General features: G+C 40.0%; 1 protein-coding gene across 1 annotated transcript in view; it reads right to left on the bottom strand.

The window, feature by feature from the left end:
- The window catches only part of GPM6A (glycoprotein M6A), an 80,845-nt gene extending 55,599 nt beyond the window's left edge, over positions 1-25,246 (bottom strand). The window contains exon 1 of the mRNA XM_023746215.1: positions 25,108-25,246. Within this exon, the coding sequence (XP_023601983.1) occupies positions 25,108-25,246 (139 nt within the window). The remainder of the gene's footprint in view (positions 1-25,107) is intronic.
- Positions 25,247-25,734: the final 488 nt, after the last annotated feature.

Here is a 25,734-nt window from a genome sequence, read left to right as displayed (position 1 = left end):
AGTGCTGCTGCAAAGGCGGGAGAGGCTCCTGCCATTGCTGCTGATCTGGCCAGCCATGAGCCGGTGCTCCTGTGGAAGCACACTGACCACTAGGGGGCAGCTCCTGCATTGAGCATCTGCCCCCTGGTGGTCAGTGCGTGTCATAGCAACCGGTCATTCCTGGTCATCTGCCGTTAGGGTCAATTTGCATATTACCCTTTTATTATATAGGATCATTAATAACATACTGATAAAATTTTTAAAGGAATAGAACTCATCTAAATAATATGCATCTCCCTCTCTGTGGAAAATGAAGATTAAATGTATGAAATCTAAATTAATGTAACATTTGTAGTAATGATAAACAACAGTAACAATTTCTTACCTGTCCAATACTAAGCCTTGATTTCCGAGAGAGACCACAGGCTCCTGGAGTGTAAGTGGCTGTCCGTGGGCTTAGAATTCCCTCAGGCACCTGACGCTCACCTGACATCACGTGTGTGCTTTACTAGAGTTTGCTGAGAGCTTAACTCAGTGCAGAGATGCTGCTTAATATTATGAGCTACAAAAGAAACGACCACCTACAATTTCTATTAACAATGTATGTTATGTTATCCATACACCACCAGTTTGCCATGTTTTTATTTATTCACTAGGAGCTCAGCACGTGATTGGAAATTGCATGGCGCTGCCCACTCCCCCTCCAGCCCTTGAAGCAGCCACGGCCACTGCTGATCAGACCCTCCCCCAGTGTAGGCGCACGGAGGCCCCTGCCGCCCTGCCCCTGATGCTGTGCGCGCAACCTCCTCCTGTCCAGTCGACCCATTATGGCGTCCTGGTTAATTAGCATATTTCTCTAGTAAATAAATATATATATATACACTGAGTGGCCAGATTATTATGACCACCCCATCAGTACTTCATTGGGCCACCTTTTGCCTTCAATACTGCGGCGATTCTTCTTGGCATTGACTCCATGAGACGTTGAAAGATGATGTGAGGAATCTGACACCATGCCTGATGAATAGCACTGTCCAGTTCTGTGAGATTTGATGGTTGTGGAATCAGCTGCCTGATGGCTCTTTTAACTTCATCTCCCAAATGCTCAATTGGATTGAGATGTGACAATTGTGGGGGCCACCTAAGCAAGGTAAAGTCTCCCTCATGTTCTTGAAACCACTCCTGCACAATACGAGCACCATGGCATGGCGCATTGTCTTGTTGGAAGAAACCATCTCCATTGGGATATGCCATCAACATGATAGGATGAACTTGATCAGCAACGATACTTAGGTATGTTGTGCTATTCAGACGTTGTTCCACATGAATTAAAGGGCCCAAGTCATGCCAGGAAAACATGCCCCAAACCATAACACTGCCCCCATCAGCTTAAAAGGTTGTACTCATGCATGTGGGGTGCATGCTTTCATGCTGTTTCTGCCAAATTCTCAATCTGCCATCTGCATGATGCAACTGGAAACGTGATTCATCGGACCACATGACTTTTTTCCAATGCTCGACTGTCCAATCCTTGTGTTCCTGTGTGAATTGGAGACATTTTATCTTGGTAACTGCAGACAGCAAAGGTGTTCGAACAGGCCTTCGGCTTCCATATCCCAGACGATGCGTGTACGGCTAATTTGCCTACAAACACCAGGTGGTCATGATAATCTGGCCACTCAGTGTGTATATATATATATATATATTTCTTTCCTTCACTCACTCAAAAACATTTACTACATCCCAAATATTGAAGTCCTAGGAGTAAATTCACTATGTTTAGTAACAATTTCCTTTTTTTATTGATTATTGCTATATTTATTATGAAAAATATTTAAACTTTGATTGAAATCAATATAGGAGATTAGTCAGACTATAATGTAATACAGGACTAAAATATTTGAATCTAAGTACACATTTCTGAGCAGATAAAATGATATTCATGTCTATTATAAAAAGTTGCCAGATTAAAAAACAAATAATTGTGGGGAAGCAATTACAGCTGGGAAAACAAAAAGAGAACATCTCAACATCCCTGCAGCTGGCCAGACATAAATATCATCCCTATTTGTTTCCCTACAACCTTGAGGGGCCTAATTCAAATACCAGAACACCAGGACTAGAAAACAAAGCAGACTACCCCTTTAAAATCAGGGTGCCGTTTCCAGGACAGCAAGTAGATTGATTAGTGACTGCCCAGGACGGAGAGTGAGAGAGGACAGGGAGGAGGCAGCTACTAATGAGAGGTGCCCTTTTCTGGAGTAAAGGAAAGGTACTGCCCTGGCCAGTGGGGCTCAGTTGGTTGAGCATCATCCCATGCACTGAAAGGTCACCGGTTCGATTCCCAGTCAGGGCACATGCCCCGTTTATGGCCTCCATACCTGGTGGGGAGTGTGCAGGAGGCATCCAATTGGATGTTTTTTCTTTCCCTCCCTCTCCCTTCCTCTCTCTCTAAAAGTCAATAAAAATATTTTTTTAAAAGAGAAAATGGTTCTAAAATTAGATTGTGGTGATGGTTTCAGGTCTGACTATTATATGATTATTTCTCTGCCTACATAGATACTGAGAACACTGAGCTGTCAGCTTTAACTGGGTGACTGTTCTGATTTGTGATTTATATCTCAATAAGTCTGTTAAAAATAGATGCTGTTTTAAGTTGTGCCATTTTTAATAATCATATTATTTTTATTAATATTACTAACATTTTGAGGTTTCAAATAGAGCATAACTTACTTAATGGCCAAGGAAAATTAATTTCACTTTTTAGTTAATGATGTGTCAAATTCTTGACTTTTGCAATGTGGCCTCATTAAGTGTAGCTTATCTAGGGAATAAAATGCAATGGTGTAGAATAAACCAAGACCATTTAGTTATAAATTCCTCACATCACAGTGTGAAACAAAACATTCTATATCTCAATGATAAACTTGAAGTAGAAATGTTGATTTCTTAAGGAAGTAGATCTGCTATTATCAGAAGACAGGCAGATTTTTTTTTCTCTAAAAAGCCTTCTGTGTACCCAAAGAAAACCTTGAATTTGTTTTTCTTCCCCAGCGAAAAGTTTTCCATTTTACAAATCCTCAGCTACTCTTGATTTTAATGGATTATAATCAATACTCTGTGAAGTTCCACAGTTAGTGTTTTCAGACTTATTCCCCAACAAAACATTTTTTAGCATCCTCCCTGCACAACACTGTTCTAGAATCTTCCCAAATGCTGTTCACCTAAGCAACTGCCAAATCATCTTTAATGTTATCTATCCATGTTATTCCATCTAGCCATGTTATTATGTTCTCCGAACTCTCTTCCAACACTCCCAATCAAAATCAGGGTGTCCAGTGCTTTTCCTTTTAAACAAACTTAACTTTTTCTTAGCAATTAATCTAGCGTATTATTTATTATATATTTACTAGAGGCCCAGTGCACGGATTCGTGCATCAGTGGGGTCCCTCAGCCTAGCCTGTGCCCTCTGGCAATCCAGGACCCTTAGGGGATGTCAGACTGCCGGACACTGGGCAGTCCGACATTCCCCAAGGGCTGTAGTAGTGTGTGAAGCAGCAGGCAGCTGTGTAGGAGTCTGAGCCCAGGCAGGGCACCATGCCGCTCCCACTCATCCCAGCCCTGCTGCTGCAGAGGTGGGAGAGGCTCACGCCACTGCAGCTGTGCTCACCAGCCATGAGCCATGCATCTGGCACCCCTCGGTCAGCTGAGCCGTGCTCCCGCTGTGGGAGCGCACTGACCACCAGGGGGCAGCTCCTGCATTGAGGGTCTACTCCCTGGTGGTCAGTGTGCATCATAGCAATGGGTCAAATGTTCTACCGGTCAAACGGTCAGCTGGTCACTTAGGGTTTTATATATAGAGAGATTTGACTATAAATTTGTTTAATGTCCCATTCCCACAGCAGCCTGTAAGTTCATGGGATTTTTTTTTACAATCAAATATTCCTCTTTTAATTAAAACAATCATATATCAGACAAGAACATATTATCCTGTGGTCTCCTATAATATTTCATTTAATGAAGATGCTTTCAAAAATTATTAGAAATTGGGGATAATGTTTTCATTGACTTTACCCCTTGAATTTTACAGATGAGGGGAAAATGTTTGCCAAGGTAACAGATTCTGAGGAGCAGCAGGTCATATTTTGTTAGGAAAACAGTGCTTAGTAAAACAAGCCCCTGTCTGGGGAAAATAAATCAGAAAGAATGTCAATCCAAATTACACGGCTGATTTCAATTAAAGCAATTTCAGTTTACACTAATCAGTTGAGTTTTGGTCACTAGCTTCATTTTTCTCTTTTTCCAATTCAGTTGTACTTGGTTGTCTTTAACGTATCAATTTAGTAGCTTTAAATTCACCTCGTTTACCTACTGTTGACGAGTTCTAGTCAATCACGTGTTAGAACACCATGTGCCCACTCTCCTTTTGCCTCTGTGTTCGCCCCCCAAATCATAACCTTTCTTAGCAGTTAATGAACCACCCTAGCTGGCTTCCCACCTCTGCCTCTCAGGGCACAAAAAGAAATATTGTAGGTGGTAAAGATTTCCCTTCTCTCTTTTCTTTCTTTGTATAATAAGTGAGTCTAGCAAAGTTTCCTGAAGTGGACTCCACCAGGACCGTTTAATGCATCAGGCACATTGCGGATCTCCTGAAGACACAGCGTTCTTTTAAGAAAAGGTAGAGAATTGACAGAGAAGATGAAGAGCTGCGGATGGAAACAGCTCTTGGAAAGGCAAGATTCCCAACCTGCCCCCTTCTTGGCAGAAGAGAGCTACATATGCTGTAGCGAGGTGACGCTCCTGCGGGGGACAGGAAGGTGACGTCTCTATACGTGACACCGCTTGCATCCTGGCCAAGGAGACTGGGACCGCACTACGTCCAGCGAGTGTCTGCCAAACCCCACACCCTGCCTGGGCCCTGCATGTTCCACCTCGGAGGGCTTCCACCAATCCCCTGCCCACAGATCAGACAACAAGCACAGTGCAGAAGAACTACCTTCTCAGAAGAAATCTTTTTCACATTTGATTTTTTAAATAGAAGAATGTTTCATGAAATCAACTATATTTCTATCGTGCCCCATCAAATCAAATCCATGGCTGGGCAATGGCTTCAGCCATGGCACAATGATGCATTTGAGGAGTCCTGCAGCGGTCTTTATTGCTACTTTGGTGACAGGGTTTAATATAAAAGTACCGTCCATGAACTAAATGCTGTAACCTTTAAACTCCTGAAAACATGTGTTAGACTCCCGACTCTCCCGTTTTCTCCCAGTGGGAGGAATCTAGAGGGTTTTGAAAGTCCACCTCCATATTCCAAGTCTGACTCCATGGTGCTGAGTCTGTGTCTGATGAGCAGATACCAGCAGACCCAAACCATCCATGCCCAGCCTCATCGCTCACACTTTCTTATCTGCACTCTGTGCTCTCGTCATACTGGACGATTGTAAACGAGCCTTCATCAGGAGACAATCTTCCCCTCAGAGTTTTCCTATGCGGGTCCTGTCTCTGAGGACTGACTTTGACACCCTGCTGAGTCCCGATCCTCCCCACCTCGGCCATGACCTCACTCCACACCTCCGCCCTGTTGCATCTTTAATACCTCTCTTTCTCTTAGTGCCTCAGCCATGATGTCCATACACGCTCAGGGATTGCTTTAATCTCTATACAAGGTACATTGCTTCTCCAAAAGTTCTCTTCCATTATAACCCGATTTTCCATGTAAGTTCACCCATGGAACATGCCTTATTCACCAATACTGAGAACTGCTTGCCTTACTTTCTGAAGAACAAGAATGAAATGGTAGGCAACAAAAGTAAAAAAAAAAAGTAAAAATACTTACCGAAAATATCTAGATTTTTTTCTATAGCTAGAAGTTAGCTCTCCCAAATATAAAATTTTTGTTTACTCTTGTGTGTGTGTGTGTGTGTGTGCGTGTGTGCATGTTTTAAGATCTATTTTTTCTATTATAAATTTTATCACCTTGATTTTGGCTAATAGCCTCACAACTTTAGCTTCTTTTACCTCTGTTCTTTCCCAACCCTGCATTCAATACATGGAACCTTTTATAAATTCAAAAACTCAAATTGGATTTTGTTACTCTCATTGCTTCTGGTCTTTCAGTGCCTTAAATATTTTAATTTTTAGTTTTATGATTTTTCATAAACAGCTAATATTTACTAGACAAAACAGAATGAAAGTATGAAAAAAGAAATAAAAAAAACCCCAAACTCAAATAAAAAGAAACTCAATGCCTGGGATTACAGTGCAACGGTAAAGATAAATTATGTGTTTATTCCTTGATTCAAAATGTTCAGGGCTGCTATTAAGCACTGGTCATGGAGAGAGAAATCATATGTACATAGTAAACAAGGCAGACAACATCCATGTCCCTGCTGTTCTGAATAAGTTAATCGGTTTTTTCCTTGCCATAATCTTATCAATCCCACAGACTCAAAGCGTCAGTGACAACCTGACATTCCTTGCTTTAAAATTTTAAGTTAATTTTGCTATGATCATTAATCTGAATGGACGTTTATTGATATAAGAGGCCACCAGACGGATTTTGGATTCTTGCGTCTGCCCTGCCCTCCTGTGCTTTACTAGGCGCTTCCTCTTCTCTTATTCTTCTGTTCAGGACACAGTTGTAGATCTCAGGTCAACCACAGAGGAGGGGAGAGAATATCTTCCTCATGACGCTTCCCACACACCTGCTTGGGTCTGTAGACACGATCCCCTTCCTAGGGAGTCAGCACACATGTCAATCACAGCCTATGACCAGGTAATTCAGTGGGACACTGCTGCTGGACTGATCCTCAGGAAACGCCAGTTTTTAATGGGAAGAGAAGGATGGGTATTGAGCAAGAGCCATTTTGAAAGAGGCTCTGGTTGGAATAGAAGCACCAGGAAAGGCTAAAAGCCCAGGGGACAGAAAGGAAGAAGAGCAGTATGAGATAGCGTGTTTACCAGCTGCTGGCAGTGGTCTATCTACCAGTGCCAAGGAGATCTGCCAGAGCCCGTGCCACCAGAAATGGCCCAGGCAGATTGCAGGGAACCAGCACGAGCCTGTCCTAACCCTAGCCACCCTGTGTAGACTGGCCGCTGCCTTCCTGTTATTGTGCTGCGTTTCAAGCTGCAGGCTCCTAGCTGGCTTTCACATACTTCCTCTGGGGACCAAGAGTAAAAGAAAAACAAAAGTAAAAATAAAAGGAGGAGAAATCACATGGAACAGATTCTAGTCTCGCTTTGCACATCCTTTTGGGGTTAGAATCTATTTTCCTTTTCTCCATTACAGTCCCTCAGAGCTCTCCATACTTTATCTTTCTACCTACTTGTTAGATACTGAATAAGAAGTGAAGGGACAGCTAAAGAAAGAAAGATAGTCATCACAGGAGAAGAATTAAGTATCTAGTATTTAGAAGTCAAATGGAAGCAGGGGAATGTGCTTACAGATGGAGGCATTTTGAATTTCCCTTGAACCCTGGTCAATAATTCATCCTAGGTCTTGACCAGGGCACTGGAATAAATCAGCATATTAAAATCCTTTTATGATTATTTAATTATCAATACTCTCCCATTTGTATATTTTCATTCAAAAAGTTCTCTTCCAATGACCTGTCACTGGAGAGGCCACGCATCTCTCAACATTCTCCATCAGCTCAGATGACCAAAGGTTGACCAGCTGTCTGACATATAAAAGAACAGTTGCTGGGTCTTCAGATCCATTTCCTATGTTCAGGCTGATTATCACTACCATCGTTATGCCATGTCAAGGGATAAGATCGGTACACACCTTTCAGGATTCAGTGGAACAAATCTCTATTCCTATACACTTAGAGCCATGACTAGAACAAAAAGCCTGCACTGAAGTTATTACCACTAGAGGCCCAGTGCACGGGATGCGTGCCCTGGTGGGGGACGTGGCTGCAAGGATCGGCCCACTGTGGGAGCACAGCTCATCCCAGTCAGCCAAGTGGCTGTGGACTCACCCTCTGTGGGAGCAGCCGCTCATCCTGGTCAGTCTGGGAGTGCACTGACCACCAGGGCACAGCTCTGGCATTGAGCGTCTGCCCCCTGGTGGTTAGTATGTGTCATAGTGACCGGTCGTTACTCCATTCAGTCGATTTGCATATTAGGCTTTTATTATACAGGATCTTTACAGTAAATAGAGAAAATAGGAGAACCCATTTGGCATAGACTAGTTGCAAATTGAAAAAGAAAATCCCAACATTCAAATTTAAGGAAATGTTTTTATCTGATAGAAAAATAGACAATTCTCCAGGTAAATATTGATTCTGTATTCATCACATCATCTTTTAAAATAACATTAATACTAAATGATACTAATTAGATACAAAATGCCTGGTGCACACTAGGGCACCTAGGGGAGAATTAATGGCATTGTCCATGGATTCCTTGGAGAACAACAGTTACATGTTGATGAGTTGACTATGGAAAGAAACTGATTGGCTATCACTGTGCATTGTTGGACAAAACCTCTATACCTCAGAGTCCTGCCATTTCCATAGAAACACAGCAATAGCCAGCGCTAAAGCAATAGTCATCTCCAGACAAAGGCCGGCCTTAGCTTCGTGTAGAGAACAAAGCCTTTCTCATTAAGAACAGAAAGGAGCATTTTCAATGTGTGAAATGTCAAAAACAAAATGATATGCCATTTAATAAAAATATTTAAAAGTAAACCCTTCACCATAAATTAACTGGGATGAAGTAAATGAAATCCCTTAATTATTTCTTCAATCCACATATGAAATTAATGAAACCCAGTTCTATCAAGTTTGTTGCTCAACACAGCTTGAAGTTCATCAGCAAAATCAAAAATCCCAGTTGTCTAATGTCCATGAAGGACAACCAAGGTTTGTGGGCCAGACTTCTGTTAGTATCACTGTTTCCACTGATATGTCAGCTCCGTGAAAGTGGGATCCCTTAGTGCCCATGAGGCCAGTGGTGAGGAAATCTACATTAACATTTATCCTGTTTCTCTCTTCTACTGCACCCGAAGTTCCTAAACAGTCAGTAACTAACCACTGGACTATTAACACAGTATTTAATATACCTCACCCTGGTAATTACTTAACAGTATTATAAATAAACATGTTCATTTTTTTCATATAAAATCAAATAGGAGGTCATTAGATACCCATCCTATCCACTCTATAATACTGATACTGAAGTATTTCAAATATATGTTCAAAAAATGGGGATATTAACATAGTCAAAAAATAAAGCCAATCTAATTAACTGAAAAGAAAAAAAAGACACAACCCAAAACTTTGATATTTTGGCATAGAATCCAACAGAAGTTCCAAAGAGAATCTGAGAACCATCAGGCACTAAACTTTTTAGATAGAACAACTGTCATGAGTGGACAGATGTGTCACACAATGAACTATCATAAATAGCAACAAGATCTTTGGTAACAATTGAACAACAGAGCCAGGCATACTTGTCACTGTCAACACCGGATCGTTAAACTACAATCAATCAGTAAACAATATAAACATGACTGTTTATCAAAGGGGCATTTTTGAGAGAAAACAACTGACAAATCAATAAACACGGGATATACAAAACAGTTATTGTCTATCTCTGAATTTATAAAACTGACATATAAAAATAATTCTCAAACACTTGATAATAGTTTGAATTTTGTTCATTATTCATTGTTTCAATGAAGAATTCCATAAAATAGTTTTTGTTTTCCAGTTTACCAAAATTGTGGCGAAACCATATTTCTTGTGGATAGAAACTAAAGCTAAAAGATAAGGTGAGCAGATTCATGCAGAGCTAACATTTTTATTTTCTGTCTTGAGTGTGAGAGGGTAGAATCCACCATGGTGCGGAGGCTCACACCCACATAGGCGCTAATGTTAGGGGAAAACTCACAAGTGTTCACAGCTGGTCTGGAACTCTGCAAAGCCATGTAACAGCAGCATCACCAAAATGCCTGCAGTCATGTTAAACATGAACCTCACAAAACTCTAAAAAGTTGAGGCATCTCAACTCAATCAGGACAACCCCAGATAGTCACAGCCACTGAAGGACACAAGTGGGAAAAGGGGGCGTTTTCTCTCTTTTTAACATTTTTACTTGGCAATCAATATAAAACAAGGAACATTTTCAAATACTTCTCCAAAGTTATGCCTCCCAATAGAAAAGTGAGGACTCTGATGTCCAGCATATATTTTCAGGATTTTACTAAAATCTCTAGATTTTTCCATTTCCATTGCCTGTGAGTAATGTTTAATTCTCTCCCACCCATTATGACACATTTTGTATTTAAAAATCAAGTGGAAGAAGGGACACAGCAGGGGGAAACAATGGTAGCTGCCTTCCCAAACACCTTGCTTACGTATTCCTGTAAGGACCCATATGGGACTACCCACTGAATTTCCAAATGATTAAATGGGGAAAATAAGGAAAACTTCTGATGATATAAAAAAGTATACAAATTATTATAAAGCAAGTCATGTGTGAAGGACACCCCAAACCATGATCTACTAATGTCAGAAAAGCAAATTAAAAGTTTATAAAAACAGAGCCACTGCTTTTTGTTTGTTTTTAACCACCTTGGATCAGCATGCTGTGAATACCTAAGTGGTATATCTGTAAGGCAGCCGTGGGATGAAAGCACAAAAGGAGAGGTTGTATTTTATTCTGTACAGACAGACACTGGGCGAGGACACTAAAGAGCAAAGCTTGAGAAAAAAGTTAAAAATGTCAAAAGGCACTAATCAATCGACGCTAAGTTCAAAGAAATAAGATTATAAAAAGCCAAGGACACAATATACCTGACATCGCTATTAATTTGTGGTGTGATAATAACCATGGAAATTCAAGAAGGTGAAAGAGATTTTTTTAAACAAAAAAAATAGATAACACTGATGAAAGAGAGCTTTTTCAAAAAGAGATCTATGGCATGAACCTTAATAAACCTTTCTTAGATAACATTTTCAATTCGGTATTATACTAAGCACTGTGCTAAGTGTCTATCCCAAAAGTGTCCTGTTTGGAACTGACATGCCCCCTGTGTGAAGTCCATTTACATGTAAATTCCATGAAGAATGAGGTTACTGTGCCCCTTTCATGTCACTGACAGTCAGAGCAAATGCATCTTGCCTCTTGGCTTCCAAACAAAGCCCCAGCCAACCTGGTGTGAGGGAGGCAATCTGGCTGGAGTGAGAGGAAGGCAGACTCTGAAAGAGCAAACTGTGCAGGTCCATGATGTCAACGCTGGAGCGGCTGCCAAGAGAGTCAGTTGCTGAGGATCCCTGAGCGTCGTTTAACTTGCTCGGACCCTGATATGTCCAAGCACTGATCTGGGAAGCATGAAGGCGGTTTGCAAGGACCAAGAAACTGCACTGGGAAATGAATTTCAGGATGAGGCGGAGCAAGAATCCCAACTGAAATAATGTTTAGTTTCCTTGTGTATTTAATTTCCTAACAAAGTTTGCTTTTCCCTGATGAAGGTTACCATTACAGCTCACATTTACAGGTTCTATGTCCACCCCCCACCTTGGTTTCTTAAACCTCTGATACATTTTATTTTATTTTTATTTTTATTTAAATATATTTTATTGATTTTTTACAGAGAGGAAGGGAGAGAGATAGAGAGTTAGAAACATCGATGAGAGAGAAACATCGATCAGCCGCCTCCTGCACATCTCCCACCGGGGATGTGCCCCCAACCCAGGTACATGCCCTTGACTGGAATCGAACCTGGGACCTTTCAGTTCGCAGGCTGATACTCTATCCACTGAGCCAAACCTCTGATATATTTTAATCTAAACAAAGGAATAGGTATGCAAAACAGGTGGGGGTCCTGGGAACAAAGGGAAAATAAGAGTCTGGGCACTGAAATGAGATAAAAGTCTGCAAACCACATTGCCAAGGCCTATTCACCCAGCTCCAATTCCAACAGCAAGCCCTCTACAGAGAGTAAAGAAACAAAGGCCTGGTGCACGGATTCGAGCACATTGAAAGGAAATTAATTAGAAGGTGGCCGGTGGGTTGGGACTGGGCAAGACGAGCTGGACACGCCCTGAAGCCAAGCTACCGTGGTCCCTCCTCAGTAGGCCTCACCTGGGGTGGTGCCAGGGCTTGAAGGGCATCTGTGGAGTAAGCGGGGTCCCTCCAGCAGGTGGGGTCCTTTGGCCTGGCCTTCGGGGATCGGGCCAGAACTGGCTCTCCTACATCCCCTGAGGTTCCTGGAGTGCGAGAGGGCACTCTGCAAAATTGCTGTCGTCCAGGGTGTGGAATGCAAACACAAGTGTGCAGTAAACCAGATTCTGGCTGACAGTGCCTCAGCAACAACATAAGGTAGAATCACAGCCTAAGGTAGAATCGTGCGGCCCTACGAGGAATCGGGCTCTGTCCTCTCTGGTTCCGGGAGAACCACCGCTGCCAAGTCACTGCAGCTCAGCAGCTCCTGCATTGAGTGTCTGCCCCCTGGTGGTCAGTGCGCACCATTCCTACTGGCTGGTCAGCTGGTTGGCCAGTTGCTTAGCCTTTTATATGTATGTATAGATATATTTAATAGCAACATTTATAAGTTCACCATTTAATTTTAGACTTTGCAAATAGCTACAGATACATGGCAGGAGGCAGAGAGTAGGAGGAAGGAGAAGTAAATGCAAGGTAGAGAGGAAAGCTGTTGTTATGGAAACAGAGTCTTTGGAGAGAAATAGGTATGGGTTTTAATTCCAGTTCTGGCAATTATTAGCTTAGTTTAGTGAGACTAGATTCAATAATTGGCCTACCATATTAGCTAGAGTTGATGAAGAGCATAGGTTTTGTTTCATTTAATTGTTTTTATGAATAATAGCACTCAGTCTTTCAGATTCTTTGAGAATGTGAATGGGTTCAATATTGCCTAATACTGAATATATAATAAATAAAATTACATATCTCAGTCCCTGTCATATTGGCACTCAATAAATGATATAAAGAATCTATTATTTTATTGATTTACCCTACACATGAAGTTATTTCTCTATGTAAGATGTAATTATGAGAGAGGTAAGATTGAGTTAGTACAAAAAATTATAATATCTATTTTCTCCTTGTGACTCCATGAGTGTGTTATATCTGTCTCATAGGTTACAGGGTTAACTTCATACTTTATCATTAATGACAAAGACAATTTTTAATTAGAAAATTCCAAAACACTGCAAATCTTGAATAGAATTAATTTTCTAACAGTATATTACATTAGCATAAACTATAAACTGTTAAAAAAAAAAAAAAGAGACAACAGATCCAAAACAGAGTCACTTGTGAGAAGCCCCACATTAGGAAACCAAGACTTACCACCTAAACTAAGTGCAGTTCCAGCCTCTGGGAATGTCCCCTTTAACCAGTTAGTGAGGAATTACCTGGTTAGCACTAGAGAGGTAATCCACCCAACAGACCCCTTCCATCAGCCATGGGAACATGACCTTGCCAAAACAACCCACTCTTTGCTAGAGACTTCCTTTGCTGCCCCCTTCAGCATAGAAAAGTCTTTCATTTTGTACAACTCGCCCAAACTCTGTTCTGTCTGCTAGATGACACACCGCCCGATGCATAAATCCTTGAATAAAGCCAATAGGTCTTTACATTTTACTCAGTAGAATTTTGCCTTTTACCATTTTATTCAGTTGAATTTTGCCTTTGTCCATATAAGCACATAGATTTTTTTCTACCAGAGACCCAAGTGGCAACAAGAAACCCAGTCTCTTTTGATGGCCTGAAGAAATGGAGGCAAGGGATGGGAAGCAGGGACTCACAGTCTTAACATCAACCTTCCTAAAATATCTTCCTTTTTAAACCTCTAACTCATCATTAATGAATCTTGAACATAATTATCTGATACCTTTGCTACCCCCTTTTCCTCCATTAACTTCTAAAGATGAGCATGGACTAAACTCTGTCTCTACCTCACTCCTTTTTGTTTCAGATAGCCTCCATCCTAAACTTTTAATCATTGTGTCTATGCAGATTATTCAAATTTCTTCATTCATAATCTTGACCTTTCACCTGAGATTCCCTTTGGCATTTCTACACGCTTCAGTCTTTCCATGTGCTGTGTGACATGGTCATCTGAAATCTCTCCGGTGCATAGTCTCGCCTAAAATCAAGCTCACCTTTTCCTTTATAGTGATAGGCCCATCACTCACCTGGTGAGTAGAACTCCTCAGAATCCCCAGGCTGCATCATAGAGATCCTTGCCACTGTCGCCTGGGTCTCTACAAGCACTTGTTCCTGAGGTGCTCCCTCTCAGAATCTGGCCGCCATGCTGAGATGTCCCCAGTCCCATGGAGAGGCCACATATACATGTACTGGCTCAGAATCTCAGCTGAGCTCACAGCCAACAACCAGAATCAACTGAGCCCCCTGGACACTCCAGTCCAGTGCAGACCCCATATGACTACAGATGTCCTGTCTTGTAGCCAATATCCCATGGAGCAGAAGCAAGCATCATACAACCCACATAACTGTGAGAGAAAAAAATAAATGTTGTCTTAATCCACCAACTCTGGGGGTAGTTTGTTCTGCATCATACTTCCTACAGCTGTTTGGAGAATAAAATTAGTTAAATGCACTACATGAATTTTAACTATTGCCATAGTTATTATTCTCACCTCTATCCAATTCCCTTAAAAGTGTACCCAAACTGATTATTCATGTAATTTTTCTTCTCTTATTCAGAACTAAAATGTATTTCTTTTTTTTAGCACTTGCATTAATTCTATTCATATATTGTCAACAATTTCTACATAGGCCATTAAGATGTCTCCACTAAAAAATATGCCAGAAATTAATTCAGAGTTTGAAAAATGCAAGCAGATAAATTAACATTGTATACAACTTAGCATTGTTTATAAAGACTAATAGGATTAACCCATTCATAATTTGGATGAATTCCACCACTTAGATATTGAACACCTGTCACAAGTCAGTCCCTGTCCTGGGTGCAGGGGACACAGTGATGAACAAGACAAACATGTTCCTCTCCTTGTATACTCTGTAGACTCAGTCAAAAAAGACAGAAAATTCCAAAAGCTATCATGATAGAGAGCAGCAATATTTGCTCTGATACAATAAGAACAAGATATGAGGAAGAGTAGCATTGGCCAATGGTTTTCCCACTTGCAACCCAAGGCACCTACAGCATACTAGATATTTTTCATTTTTAACATCAAACACAGTGATATCTGCCAGACAGTGTTGGACTGCTATTATTAAGATAACTATTTAGCCCAGCCAGTGTGTCAGTGATGAACATTGACCTATATGAACCAGGAGGTCATGGTTTGATTCCCGGTCAGGCCATGTGCCTGGGTTGTGGGCTCGATCCTCAGTAGGGTGCTGCAGGAGGCAGCCAATCAATGATTCTCTCTCATCATTGATGTTTCTATCTCTCTCTTCTCCCTTCCTCTCTGGAAACAATTTTTTTTAAATAGTAAAATAAAATAAAAGACAAAAAAAGGAAAGATAACTAACAGATAAAAGTGCTAAGTGTTTCTTTTGGCCTAGAGACAATGTGTACTATCAATTTTTCCTCACCCTGTTCCTTTAAATCAATTGAATCCTTCCAAAATATAGCCTTTATCTTGGTCTAGCCTGTGTCACCACCAACCTTTAGTGTGTTATCCTCCAGTCCATGCTGCACAAAACCTCCAGATTAATCCACCACCACCCTGCTTTCTCCCACAAAATACGTAAGACGAAATACACAGAAAAACGAGGCTTAAACAAACCTTCTTCATGTTCAAGAAGCAAGTCACTTTATTATTCAATAGGGGCAGAAAATATCTGCGGTCATCTCTAAAGGTGTGCACTGACCTTTCAGCCACTCTGTGGATTTCAGCACGTGCCACCACTGGCTTCCTCATTTCTTATCAGCCTATAATTTGTGGGATTTTTTCCTTTTGTTTTCTAGTTCTCCCACTATTCTGATTCTTTGCTCTTGAAATAAATGCATATTCTAGAGTTATACATCTGAAACCTATATAATTTTATTAATCAGTGTCACTTCAATAAATTCAATAAAAAATAAATGCATATTCTAATCCTTACCATGTCAAAGACCAACAATACTCCAAAAAACATCTCGTTCATAGATGTGACACGCCTGGCATTAAAATATTGTATCTTAAAGCTTTAATAATTTATTTAAAATGGCACAGGCTGCAGGGAAATACAGTAGAAAGATCTACTCAAAGATTGAACTGCTTTCACCAAAGATCTCCTTGAGCCCATCTCCCTGGTCTTTCAGGAGAATGTGATGCTATTGACCACTTCTTCCTTATGACCTCTCCTCCTTCAAGGACACAATACGGTCTTTCTGGCAGCTTAACATTCTCTTTGCTATTCTCAGCTTCTTTCTACAGTGTTTTCTTTAAATCTCTGTTTGGGGTCCCTTCCAAGTCTGCATACATCTTTAGGTGGATTATTACCATCAATAATCACACACTTGTTGATAACTTACAATCAGAGAATTCCAATGTAGACTTTTCTCCCAAATTCTGAACCTATGCATCAAATTGCTTATGGGACATCGCTCTTCACAAACAAATTTCATCTACGCAAGACATACTTTTCTGTGAGAAATCTCTTCTTCTTGCCCTTAGTTCTGAGCTCCAGGCTAGGACTTGGCATCTGTGTGCATTTTCATCTATTATATCCCAAGCAACTTCATTAGAGCTGGCACAAAGCAGGTGTGTTATATATTTGTTAGATGATGAATGAAGTAATGAATCAATCAATCCAATAAGGAATGAAAAAATATCATAAATATATGTTATGTCATACAATAGTCACAGGGCTGTAAAATACAGTATAAGGAACATAGTTAATAATATTATAATAACTGTGTATGGTGTCAAGTGGAGGGAATCACTTTATAAATTGTATAAATACCTAACCACTATGCTGTACACCTGAAACTAATATAAAATAATATTGGGTGCCAACTGTAATTGAAAAACAAGTAGGGAAAAAGGGGCATATACCAAAAAGATTAATAGTGGTTATCTTTATATAAATATACAGGAAATTGCTGCTTTTCTTTTTATGCTTTTATGTTATTTGTCAGATTCCATTAAGCATACAATGGAGTCTGAAAAAAAATCAGATAATACATAAAATAATTACTAATGACATAAAAATGAATAAATAAATACGTTATGGAGTTTTAACTTGCAAAATAGCATCCTGTCCATTGTTCTAGCCTTCCCCCCAGTTTTCCTATCCGAGCTCTTCTGTTTCAGTTCAGCTATCGCTCCCCTAGTGCAGGCCTCTCTCCTCCCTCCCTCAGCCCATTCTTTTTGTTCCTTTGTGGATATTCATTAATGGGTGTTAATCTAGTCAAAGCCACTGCAAGAGGGGGAGGGGTGCATCTGACTAGAGAAGAAAGAATAGAGAAGAGACTTTTCAAAAAGAGGAAGATGATAAAGGTCTCAGGACAGACTGCAAAGAGGAAACAAAGGAGAATGAAAACAAAGATTTTCAACTGATATCACACACACACACACACACACACACACACACACACACACACTCGGCAAGACAAGAGACCCCTGCATTTTCAATCCTGAAGTCAAGAAAAACAGGCAATTTTTTTCTCAAAGAAATATATTAAAATCAGTAAGATATATTCAGTTCATGTTCATTAACAAAATTTTAAGATAGAAACATACAGATAACTGATTCTTAAAAATGCCACATTTTTGAGTCCAATACTTGAAAAGCTTTAACCAAAGCATCATGATGATAAAACAAAACCATTGCCCTCAAAACTAGAAAATTTAATAAAAAATCCACTTCTAAAACAAACTGAAACTAGGTTTTATCAGTTAATCACTACATAGCAGAAAATAAAAAAAAATTTATGAAGCGCATATCTAAAATGTCACAGGGTAATTTCAAAAGTCGATTTTGTTTTTCAGAGATTGATTTTTAAATACCAAACAATGAAGGGTAAATATTTAACCTTCAATTCTTGGTGAAAAAAAATCAGACATTTAAATATAATGAAAATATTAACATGGCTACCTCAAAGTTAAAACTAAACAAAAACAAACACAAAAAGTAATAAATTAGGGCCCATTGCTCCAGGCAAGAAACTGTGACAAAGAAAAAAGATGGGGAATATCAAAATAGAGCTCATTGTGCTAACAGCATCAGTTCCCTTTGCACTGAACGGGCAGCTCATGGACACAGGACATTCTCCTGTTTGACCACAGCGTTGATGGAGGTGGGATTAGAAGGCCTGGTGGTGCTGTAAGGAGCCTGCCTTTGAATGAGGCCAGCAGGGCTTTAGGCTAATTAGCTCCGTAATCTTACCCAGTTAATTTCCTTTTGTAGAATGAAGATGATCTGTAATAGCTCTTCTCAAAAATGTCATTATGAATGTTGATTTTAAAAATGTATCTCAACAACAATAGATTTTTGGAATTACCTTGGTCTATTGAAAATAATTTTTTAAAAATGCTCTGCATATTCTGTTCGTGGACTCATCAAAACATCCATATGCGGGTTTTCACACAGGCATAGTCATAAAAAGACAAATTAAAACATGCCGCCTTCATTTACCTCACGCAGGGATCGACTGTCTTGGCACCGAAACTGAACTGCAATCATAGTAACTCTGTGGTGCCCATTTTATCTTGTCTTTATTATTTTATTAGCCAGAGAAAAGTAGCTAATAAAAAAAAAACTTGCTAGGTAGTCAATTCCTTCTCTTCCTACCCAAATGCTTGAGTGAATTAGGAATAAAAACAAAACAAGAAATGAATGACAAAATCATGATTATAAAAACTTGCTCTCAGGTTCTACCTGAGATTTTGTCTTAGGTTCCCAGTTATGTACCAGCCAAAGGAATGGGGCTGAGATGCAGAAGGAGAACAGGTTAGCGAGCTGCACGACCATCCTTCTTCATCGCTCTGCCTCTGCTGCTAGAGACCTGCTCCTGCATCATCTCCCTGGTCCCTAAAGTTGGCTGTGGAGATACTGGCTGCCAAAGGCAGGGCTTGTGTGCCAAGGTGCCAATCTATGCCATCTGCACGTGTCATCTGCCATGCCGTTCACAGAATGGTTTAAAGAGGAAAGAGCTAAGTGGAAACCAGCATTTATAGCAATTATACTTGTCCTAGTATTAGCATTTTCTCTAAAAGAAAACAATGTTTTAAGGCTACTTCAACCTCTTCTTATTAAAATCCACACAAAATTAAAAATGTTTTTGGTATTCATCTAAGTAAATCTCTAAACATCTAGCTTTTTGTACATATTATGTTTATCATAATAATCTATAAATAAAAGAATGTGAAATAGCAAATTCAAGGCAACTCTTAGAGATGTCTGTCCATTTGGCCAGTCTCCGGACAGTTTTCTACTCCCCACCTCGTTAACATCTTCTGAGAAGCACAGCTTCTCCATTTCTGAGCATGTTTAATCGACCACTATGGTTGTCATGCCAACCAACACAGAGAATTCTGAGCTACCATGGGGCATTTCAATACAGTGACCCAATTACAATCTGTCAACAAATTCACCAGCAAAATAAAGGGACGAACACACTAGTCACATGTAATTTCTGAGGCTGAACTATAGGGATGTCTGCAATAAGGTTGTCATCAATATTTAAAATAATCCAAATGCTGCATGTTTCACAAGCATGATACTTTTCATGCTCCACCTTGGTTATTGTGTTTATGAGTTTTTTAATAAAAAATGCCTCAAGTCAATATATTTAGCTTCTCTTTTACTACAAAAGCAAATGCCACTGGGATATTTACATCCACATGGTATAAAGATACCACATTCTCCAAATTGGAAATCAGTGAATATCAAAATTATCTCAATTCTGTGTTATAAAATGAAAATTTACAAAGGCCTGGGTTAAGCTGCATAATCCTGTTAGTTGTTGCTTAAGGAAGTCTTTAGCTCAAAGGCAAGAACAACAAATGCTATGGATTGGAGGATTTGTAACACGATGAAGTTAGCTATTAATTACAAAAAAGATAGATTGCTTGTTGTTGTAGAGCAAGAAAGGGCCAGTGGCCAGCATAGACACCAGCACTGGGCTGGGGAAAATGTTCAGACTAATCCTTTGCATTTATAACATATGAAATGTTTTACCTTCACTGGGCCATTTATTTACTGTATTGATGATCCTTTGCTTCAGTTATGTAAGTGTGTGTGTATGTGGGGGGAGAATAAATGAGTAAAATATAAGGGATCTTATTTTCTTCTATGAGTTTTGATGAGAGATTCCATTTTAATATCATCAATCCATGCGTTGGCTCTACCTACTAATAGAATATTGATGCTCAGATGTGTTTATTGTATAACTAACATCAAGTGACAGATTAGCTTATCTGATAAAAATTAAGTAGATTTTATAAAAATATAAAATGTATGAATAGAAAAGATATTTTAGTTCCAGTAAGATGGCAAGAATGTAATCATGTTTTCACATGACTAATGCAAATATTGGCTTTTAAGGACATGTTGCCTAGAATTCATAGAAGCACAGAAATGGAACTCCAGTGCATTCCCTTAACACTGCAAAGAGGAGAATGAGGGTCATGGGGGGTAAGTGATGCGCCGTATGTCCCCAGTCGGCTCGTTAGCGGCAGCCACAGCACTCGGGGCTCACTTGATTATTCTGCATGAAGTTGTCAAGTTCTTGGATGTGCTGTTATAAATGTTCTTCTATGTAAAGGAAGACTAATTTAAAGAAGACCACCTTTACATGTTTAAAGTTGAACTTGGGAGCTGGTTGTAATCGTCTTAATCTATGTCAGGAAGAAGAGCACTGTTTATCTCTTAGCTAATAGAGGCTGCTTGTAGAATGATGATGGTAAAGTGGGAGCACTGGTCTAAAATACATAGAACTACTTACTACAAAATAGGAACATTCCTCTCTCTCACTCTCTTTCTCTCTCTCTCAACAAGAATACATTATTTTACAAATATTGTGTGGTTTTTACTACCTTTCTAAAAATGGACAAATTGTCCCATCTGACCTCCCAAACATTTCCACACATTAACATCTTCATGAGAAGCATGTTTTCCCATCAAGTTAATACCCCAATACCATAGCTTGTCATCATATTGAGTTATTATGTGAGAAGTCTTCACACAACCTAAGAAGCCATTAATACTGGTAAAACTAGCATAGAAACAAAATAATTTATTAAGGCAGGTAATAATGCTACAAATAAGTGATAGTATTTGTTTTGGTTGAGGTATAGCATTGACATTGCATGAATAATTTGATCTTATTACAAAAAATGTTTTAGTCTCTTAAATTTCCATTGAGAATGTCAAAGTTCATGTGTGCACTTCCATCCCTTGTGTTCACTGGCAGTACCATACAGCCTTTATTTCTTCTGGATTAGGATTTCCAATAAACTAAAACAACCAGTAGGAAACATTAAAATCAGAGTGCAGGTTGTGCCAGCCCTTTTTTATTCTGTAATTTTTCATGGGATAGTTGGTACCTACTCTTAAAAGTACTATGCTTAAAAATTTAAAAAGTCAGACTAAAAGATAATTCAAGGAAGAAAGTAATCAAAAAAGAAGCTATCCTATATAATCTCTTGATTGCTCTTATAATTCATTTACTTTCCATAATATTTTGGACATACACTGGCAGTCGCAGATCGCTAAATTTGGTTTCTCCTTCTCCGATGTATCATTCTGATTAATCTCTTCAACCTGAGGCAATTCTTTATCCCAGCAAATGTAGCTCACTGTCGAAATGTGATGATTCTTTCTCCTTTGTGACCTACATTTTCTCTTAGAAAACAGTGGATTTCCCCGGGAAAGCAATTTACCCAGGGAAATGTAAAATGCGTTTCTTTTACTCTCTTCCAAAAGAGGCATTCCATTTGTCGCCTGGCAGATCCTCAGCTGCACTTCACATAAAAGAAACTGAAGCAAATTGGAAATCCTTGCCCGGGGCTAGTTATGAGCAGGGAGTTCAAAGAGTTTGTGGTCTGGTGCATAGTAACATCTCCTTTCTTTCTTTTTCAGTTTGGAAAATGGGAAGCAACACGATTCTTTCCCACCCATGCCCTCCAGCCAGCTCCTCTAGGCCCATAGCTGTCCCGGGATGGCTTGGGCAGAGCCCGCAGGTCTCCCGGGAGCTCCAGCCAGCTCCTCTCTACACACTCACAGGTATCAGCCCTCTTCTCAAACACACATCATTCCTGCTCTGGCTGAAAATATATATACATTTCTTTCAGATCTAACTCTGAACTATTGTCATTTTTGGACAGTAGCAAGAGAGTCCACCCTATAGCAAGATTTGTACACCCAATTCCCACCCGTCCATCCCCACTTTTTTCTTCTCACCCACTCTGAAAAAGTCACAGGAAGACAGCATATCTATCTAAAATAAAGGGGGCTCCACTGTCCCCTGTGCTGTCCTGCAGGACTGTCCACTCCCAAACCTGAAGTGCCGCTTCATCCCATATCTAGAGATCACAAGACCCTCTCAGCTAAGGCTGCTGTTTCTTGCACAGTGAAACTTCAAACTAACCAAAGAGACCATAACAATTCAAGTGACTCTCTGGGTTCCATTCAATATTGAAATGGCATGACATTCTGCGTTGCTCCACAACCACACGGAGCAGTGTAGACTTCTCTTAGATGATATAAAACCCCACTCATGACAGGCTGGCACTGTCAGCTTGGGGGAGATGAGATTCCATGGAGTCCTGCAACCTGTAAGGAGGTGATGGTGGAGTGATCACTCATCCAAGGGACCACAAAGCAGGTGTTCCCCTCCCCAGGTGAAAGGTCACGCTGGTTACTGAGACCAGCAAAGCAAGCCATAGACTCTAATTCAGTATCATCTTCAACAAGCCCCAACACGCCAAACTCAGCCGACCTCAAAAAATTACGATTAGCTTTGGTATTATATATAAATGCACCGAACAAAGAAGTCTCCAAACATTGGGCCAATTTTTGTTAAAAGGGGAAAATAACACAACAAAATAATGAGCTTACAAAGATTTTGGAGAAAGAATGTTTGTAATTTACCATACTCCATGTAAATACAATATGCAAATTTTATGTCATATATGACATATTTCTACAGAGGAATCATGCACACATTAAACATTTTTATAAGTGTAGCACACTGATAGCATCGCTATATTCAAGTGCCATTTTTGTAGATCACAAGGGTCTAATATTAGCAATGCAACCTAATACATCCATCATTTGGTCAAATGAGTTACAAATCACCTAGTAGACATTTTTAAAATATATTTTTATTGCTTTCAGAGAGGAATGGAGAGGGAGAGAGAGAGAGATAGAAACATCAATGATGAGAGAGAATCATTGATCGGCTGCCTCCTGCACGCCCCACACTGGGGATCCAGCCCACAACCCGGGCAGGTGCCCTGACCGGGAATCAAACCGTGACCTCCTGGGTCATAAGTCGATGCTCAATCACTGAGCCACCGGCCAGGCACTTAGTAGACATTTTTTAAAAATTGTTTTAATACCTAAAGGCTGAAGTGAAATGAACATCTGTCAATCAATAGGAGATGTGTCAGAATCTGATACAGCTGGAATGGAGTGGCCAGTGGATCTGATACTTTGTCATAGAGCATATTAGGCGAAAAAATACAGTCTGTATTTTTAATATTTAAAAAAGTATGCAGTGCTCCATGGGACAGAGACATGGGGAATCCAGCTGCCGGGAGAGGCCTCAGCACCATTAGTTTATACTGATGTTGCTTTTGCATCATTGCTGGATATGAAAGAAAAAAAAGTAGAGTACTAGAGTTGATGACAGAGATTAGAATGATAATACAACTGTGAATATGATGCAAAATTCCCTTCCAATTTCTCAGAAACAATGGGTAAACTATTTTTAATGTTCATTTAAAAATGGCAGCCCTAGCTGGTTTTGCTCAGTGGATAGAGCATCGGCCTGCAGACTGAAGGGTCCTGGGTTCGATCCTGTCAAGGGCACATGCCCGGGTTGTGGGCTCTATCTCCAGTAGGGGGTGTTCAGGAGGCAGCCGATCAAAGGTTCTCTCTCATCCTTGATGTTTCCATCATTTTCTCCCTCTCCTTTCCTCTCTGAAATCAGTAAAAATATATTTTAAAAAGTGGCAGCCACACTTGTTCCCAACAGCATCATGGACGGCCCGCATATGTCATGTGTTTAGTAGCAGGTCCTCTCGTGTCTGTGTGGTACAAGACCACTGTCAGCAGCTTGTGCCACCTCTGGGATGATGACATCATATCTAGTGCTGCCACAAACCACAGAATCACACACAAACACGTAAGTAAAATGGTCTTTTCTCAGGGTTCCGCTTTTGGGCCTGGCCACATCATTGGCACGTGAAGCACAGCATTGCTATCGATGTTCAGGAAGAACTCACTCTTAGTTTCACCAAGTAGAGGTACCCCGTGTTCCTCCTGAAGCACACGTTAAGGATGAACATACGGAAAAGTGAGGACTGCAAACAGCAGGGCCCTGTGCAGGAACACTGCACACACCAGTGCCAAGTGCTAGTTGCCCGTTTCAGACCTGGCACACAACCACAGTATCAGGCAATTGTTAAAGGCCATATTCTGATAAAAACAGGGAGCCTGAAGGCATAAAGGCAGGCAAAAGAAATATGTTACTCAATGACTTGCTCTTCTTTGAATTTATGATCTTGAAAATTGACTGACTAGATAGAGCCTCCATTAGGCCTTATCTTATTAAACTGTCTTCAATAATTTCAAACTGTTATTTCTTCTACAGTTTTGTTTTCGTTAAACAATACTTACTAATGAACACAGTGAGCCCAGTGTCAGCAATTTTATAAGTCACTATGCTACACTTTTGTATCAGCATCTTATAAAATATTGAAAGCTATGATTTTCATCTGCTGAACTTAACAGTTCACTGTATTTCATTTAATTGCTAGAGTTGTAATGTGAAAAATATGTGGGCACTTTAATAATAAAAACAAAAATCTATTTTCATGAAGGTTGCTATCAAACTACTGAATGTATTTCAGGTAAAAAAAATTTTTTTAAAATTATTTTGAGTTCAAATATAATGACATAAAATAGAGTAATGGCAGCATTTTTCCAAGCTAGGTTTAGCTGCACTGTGAGATCTGTCTTCATATGGAAAAGGGTTTCCCATCCATCCTTTAGCCTGGATGGACTCATCCTTCTCTTCTTGCTCTTCCTCTCCTTCTTTCCCTTTTCCCCTAGTCTCCATCATCATCTCCTCCATCTCCATCATCGTGGTCGTTGTCATCATCAATCACATATAACTGTATTCAGAGCACCTGGCAGGCTGGGTTCAAGAACGAACGGTAAAATCTGTACCTTTTGTAAAGAGTGTACCTTTTGTAAAGAGAGACGGGGCATAACACACACACTAAAACTAATCAACAAGACCTAAACAGGCATTTAAAAAGTAACTGTTATAAGAATTCAAAAGAGTGACTAACCCTTTAGCATTATTTAATTTTAATTCTGACGTTCTGCCTCGAGGGAAGTTGCTTAGTTAGTTTGTAAATGGTTACAATGGATTATGAGGAGAGGAAAGGAGAAGGAATCTGAATTTTCTAAACTCCTACTATGTTGCAGATACTATGACAACACTTTCACCAGCTCACTCTTTCAACTAACACTGACCTTAAATCCAAAGATAATGGCAGAGAAAACGGATTTCAAAAAGTGGGTTTTGAGCCCAGCGGTGTGGCTCAGTGGTTGAGTGTTGATTTA

Source organism: Myotis lucifugus, unplaced genomic scaffold (assembly GCF_000147115.1).
Source record: "Myotis lucifugus unplaced genomic scaffold, Myoluc2.0 scaffold_636, whole genome shotgun sequence".
Taxonomy (NCBI): Eukaryota; Metazoa; Chordata; class Mammalia; order Chiroptera; family Vespertilionidae; genus Myotis; species Myotis lucifugus.
Note: the sequence above shows the minus strand (reverse complement) of the source record. Positions and strands in the feature narration are given on the sequence as shown.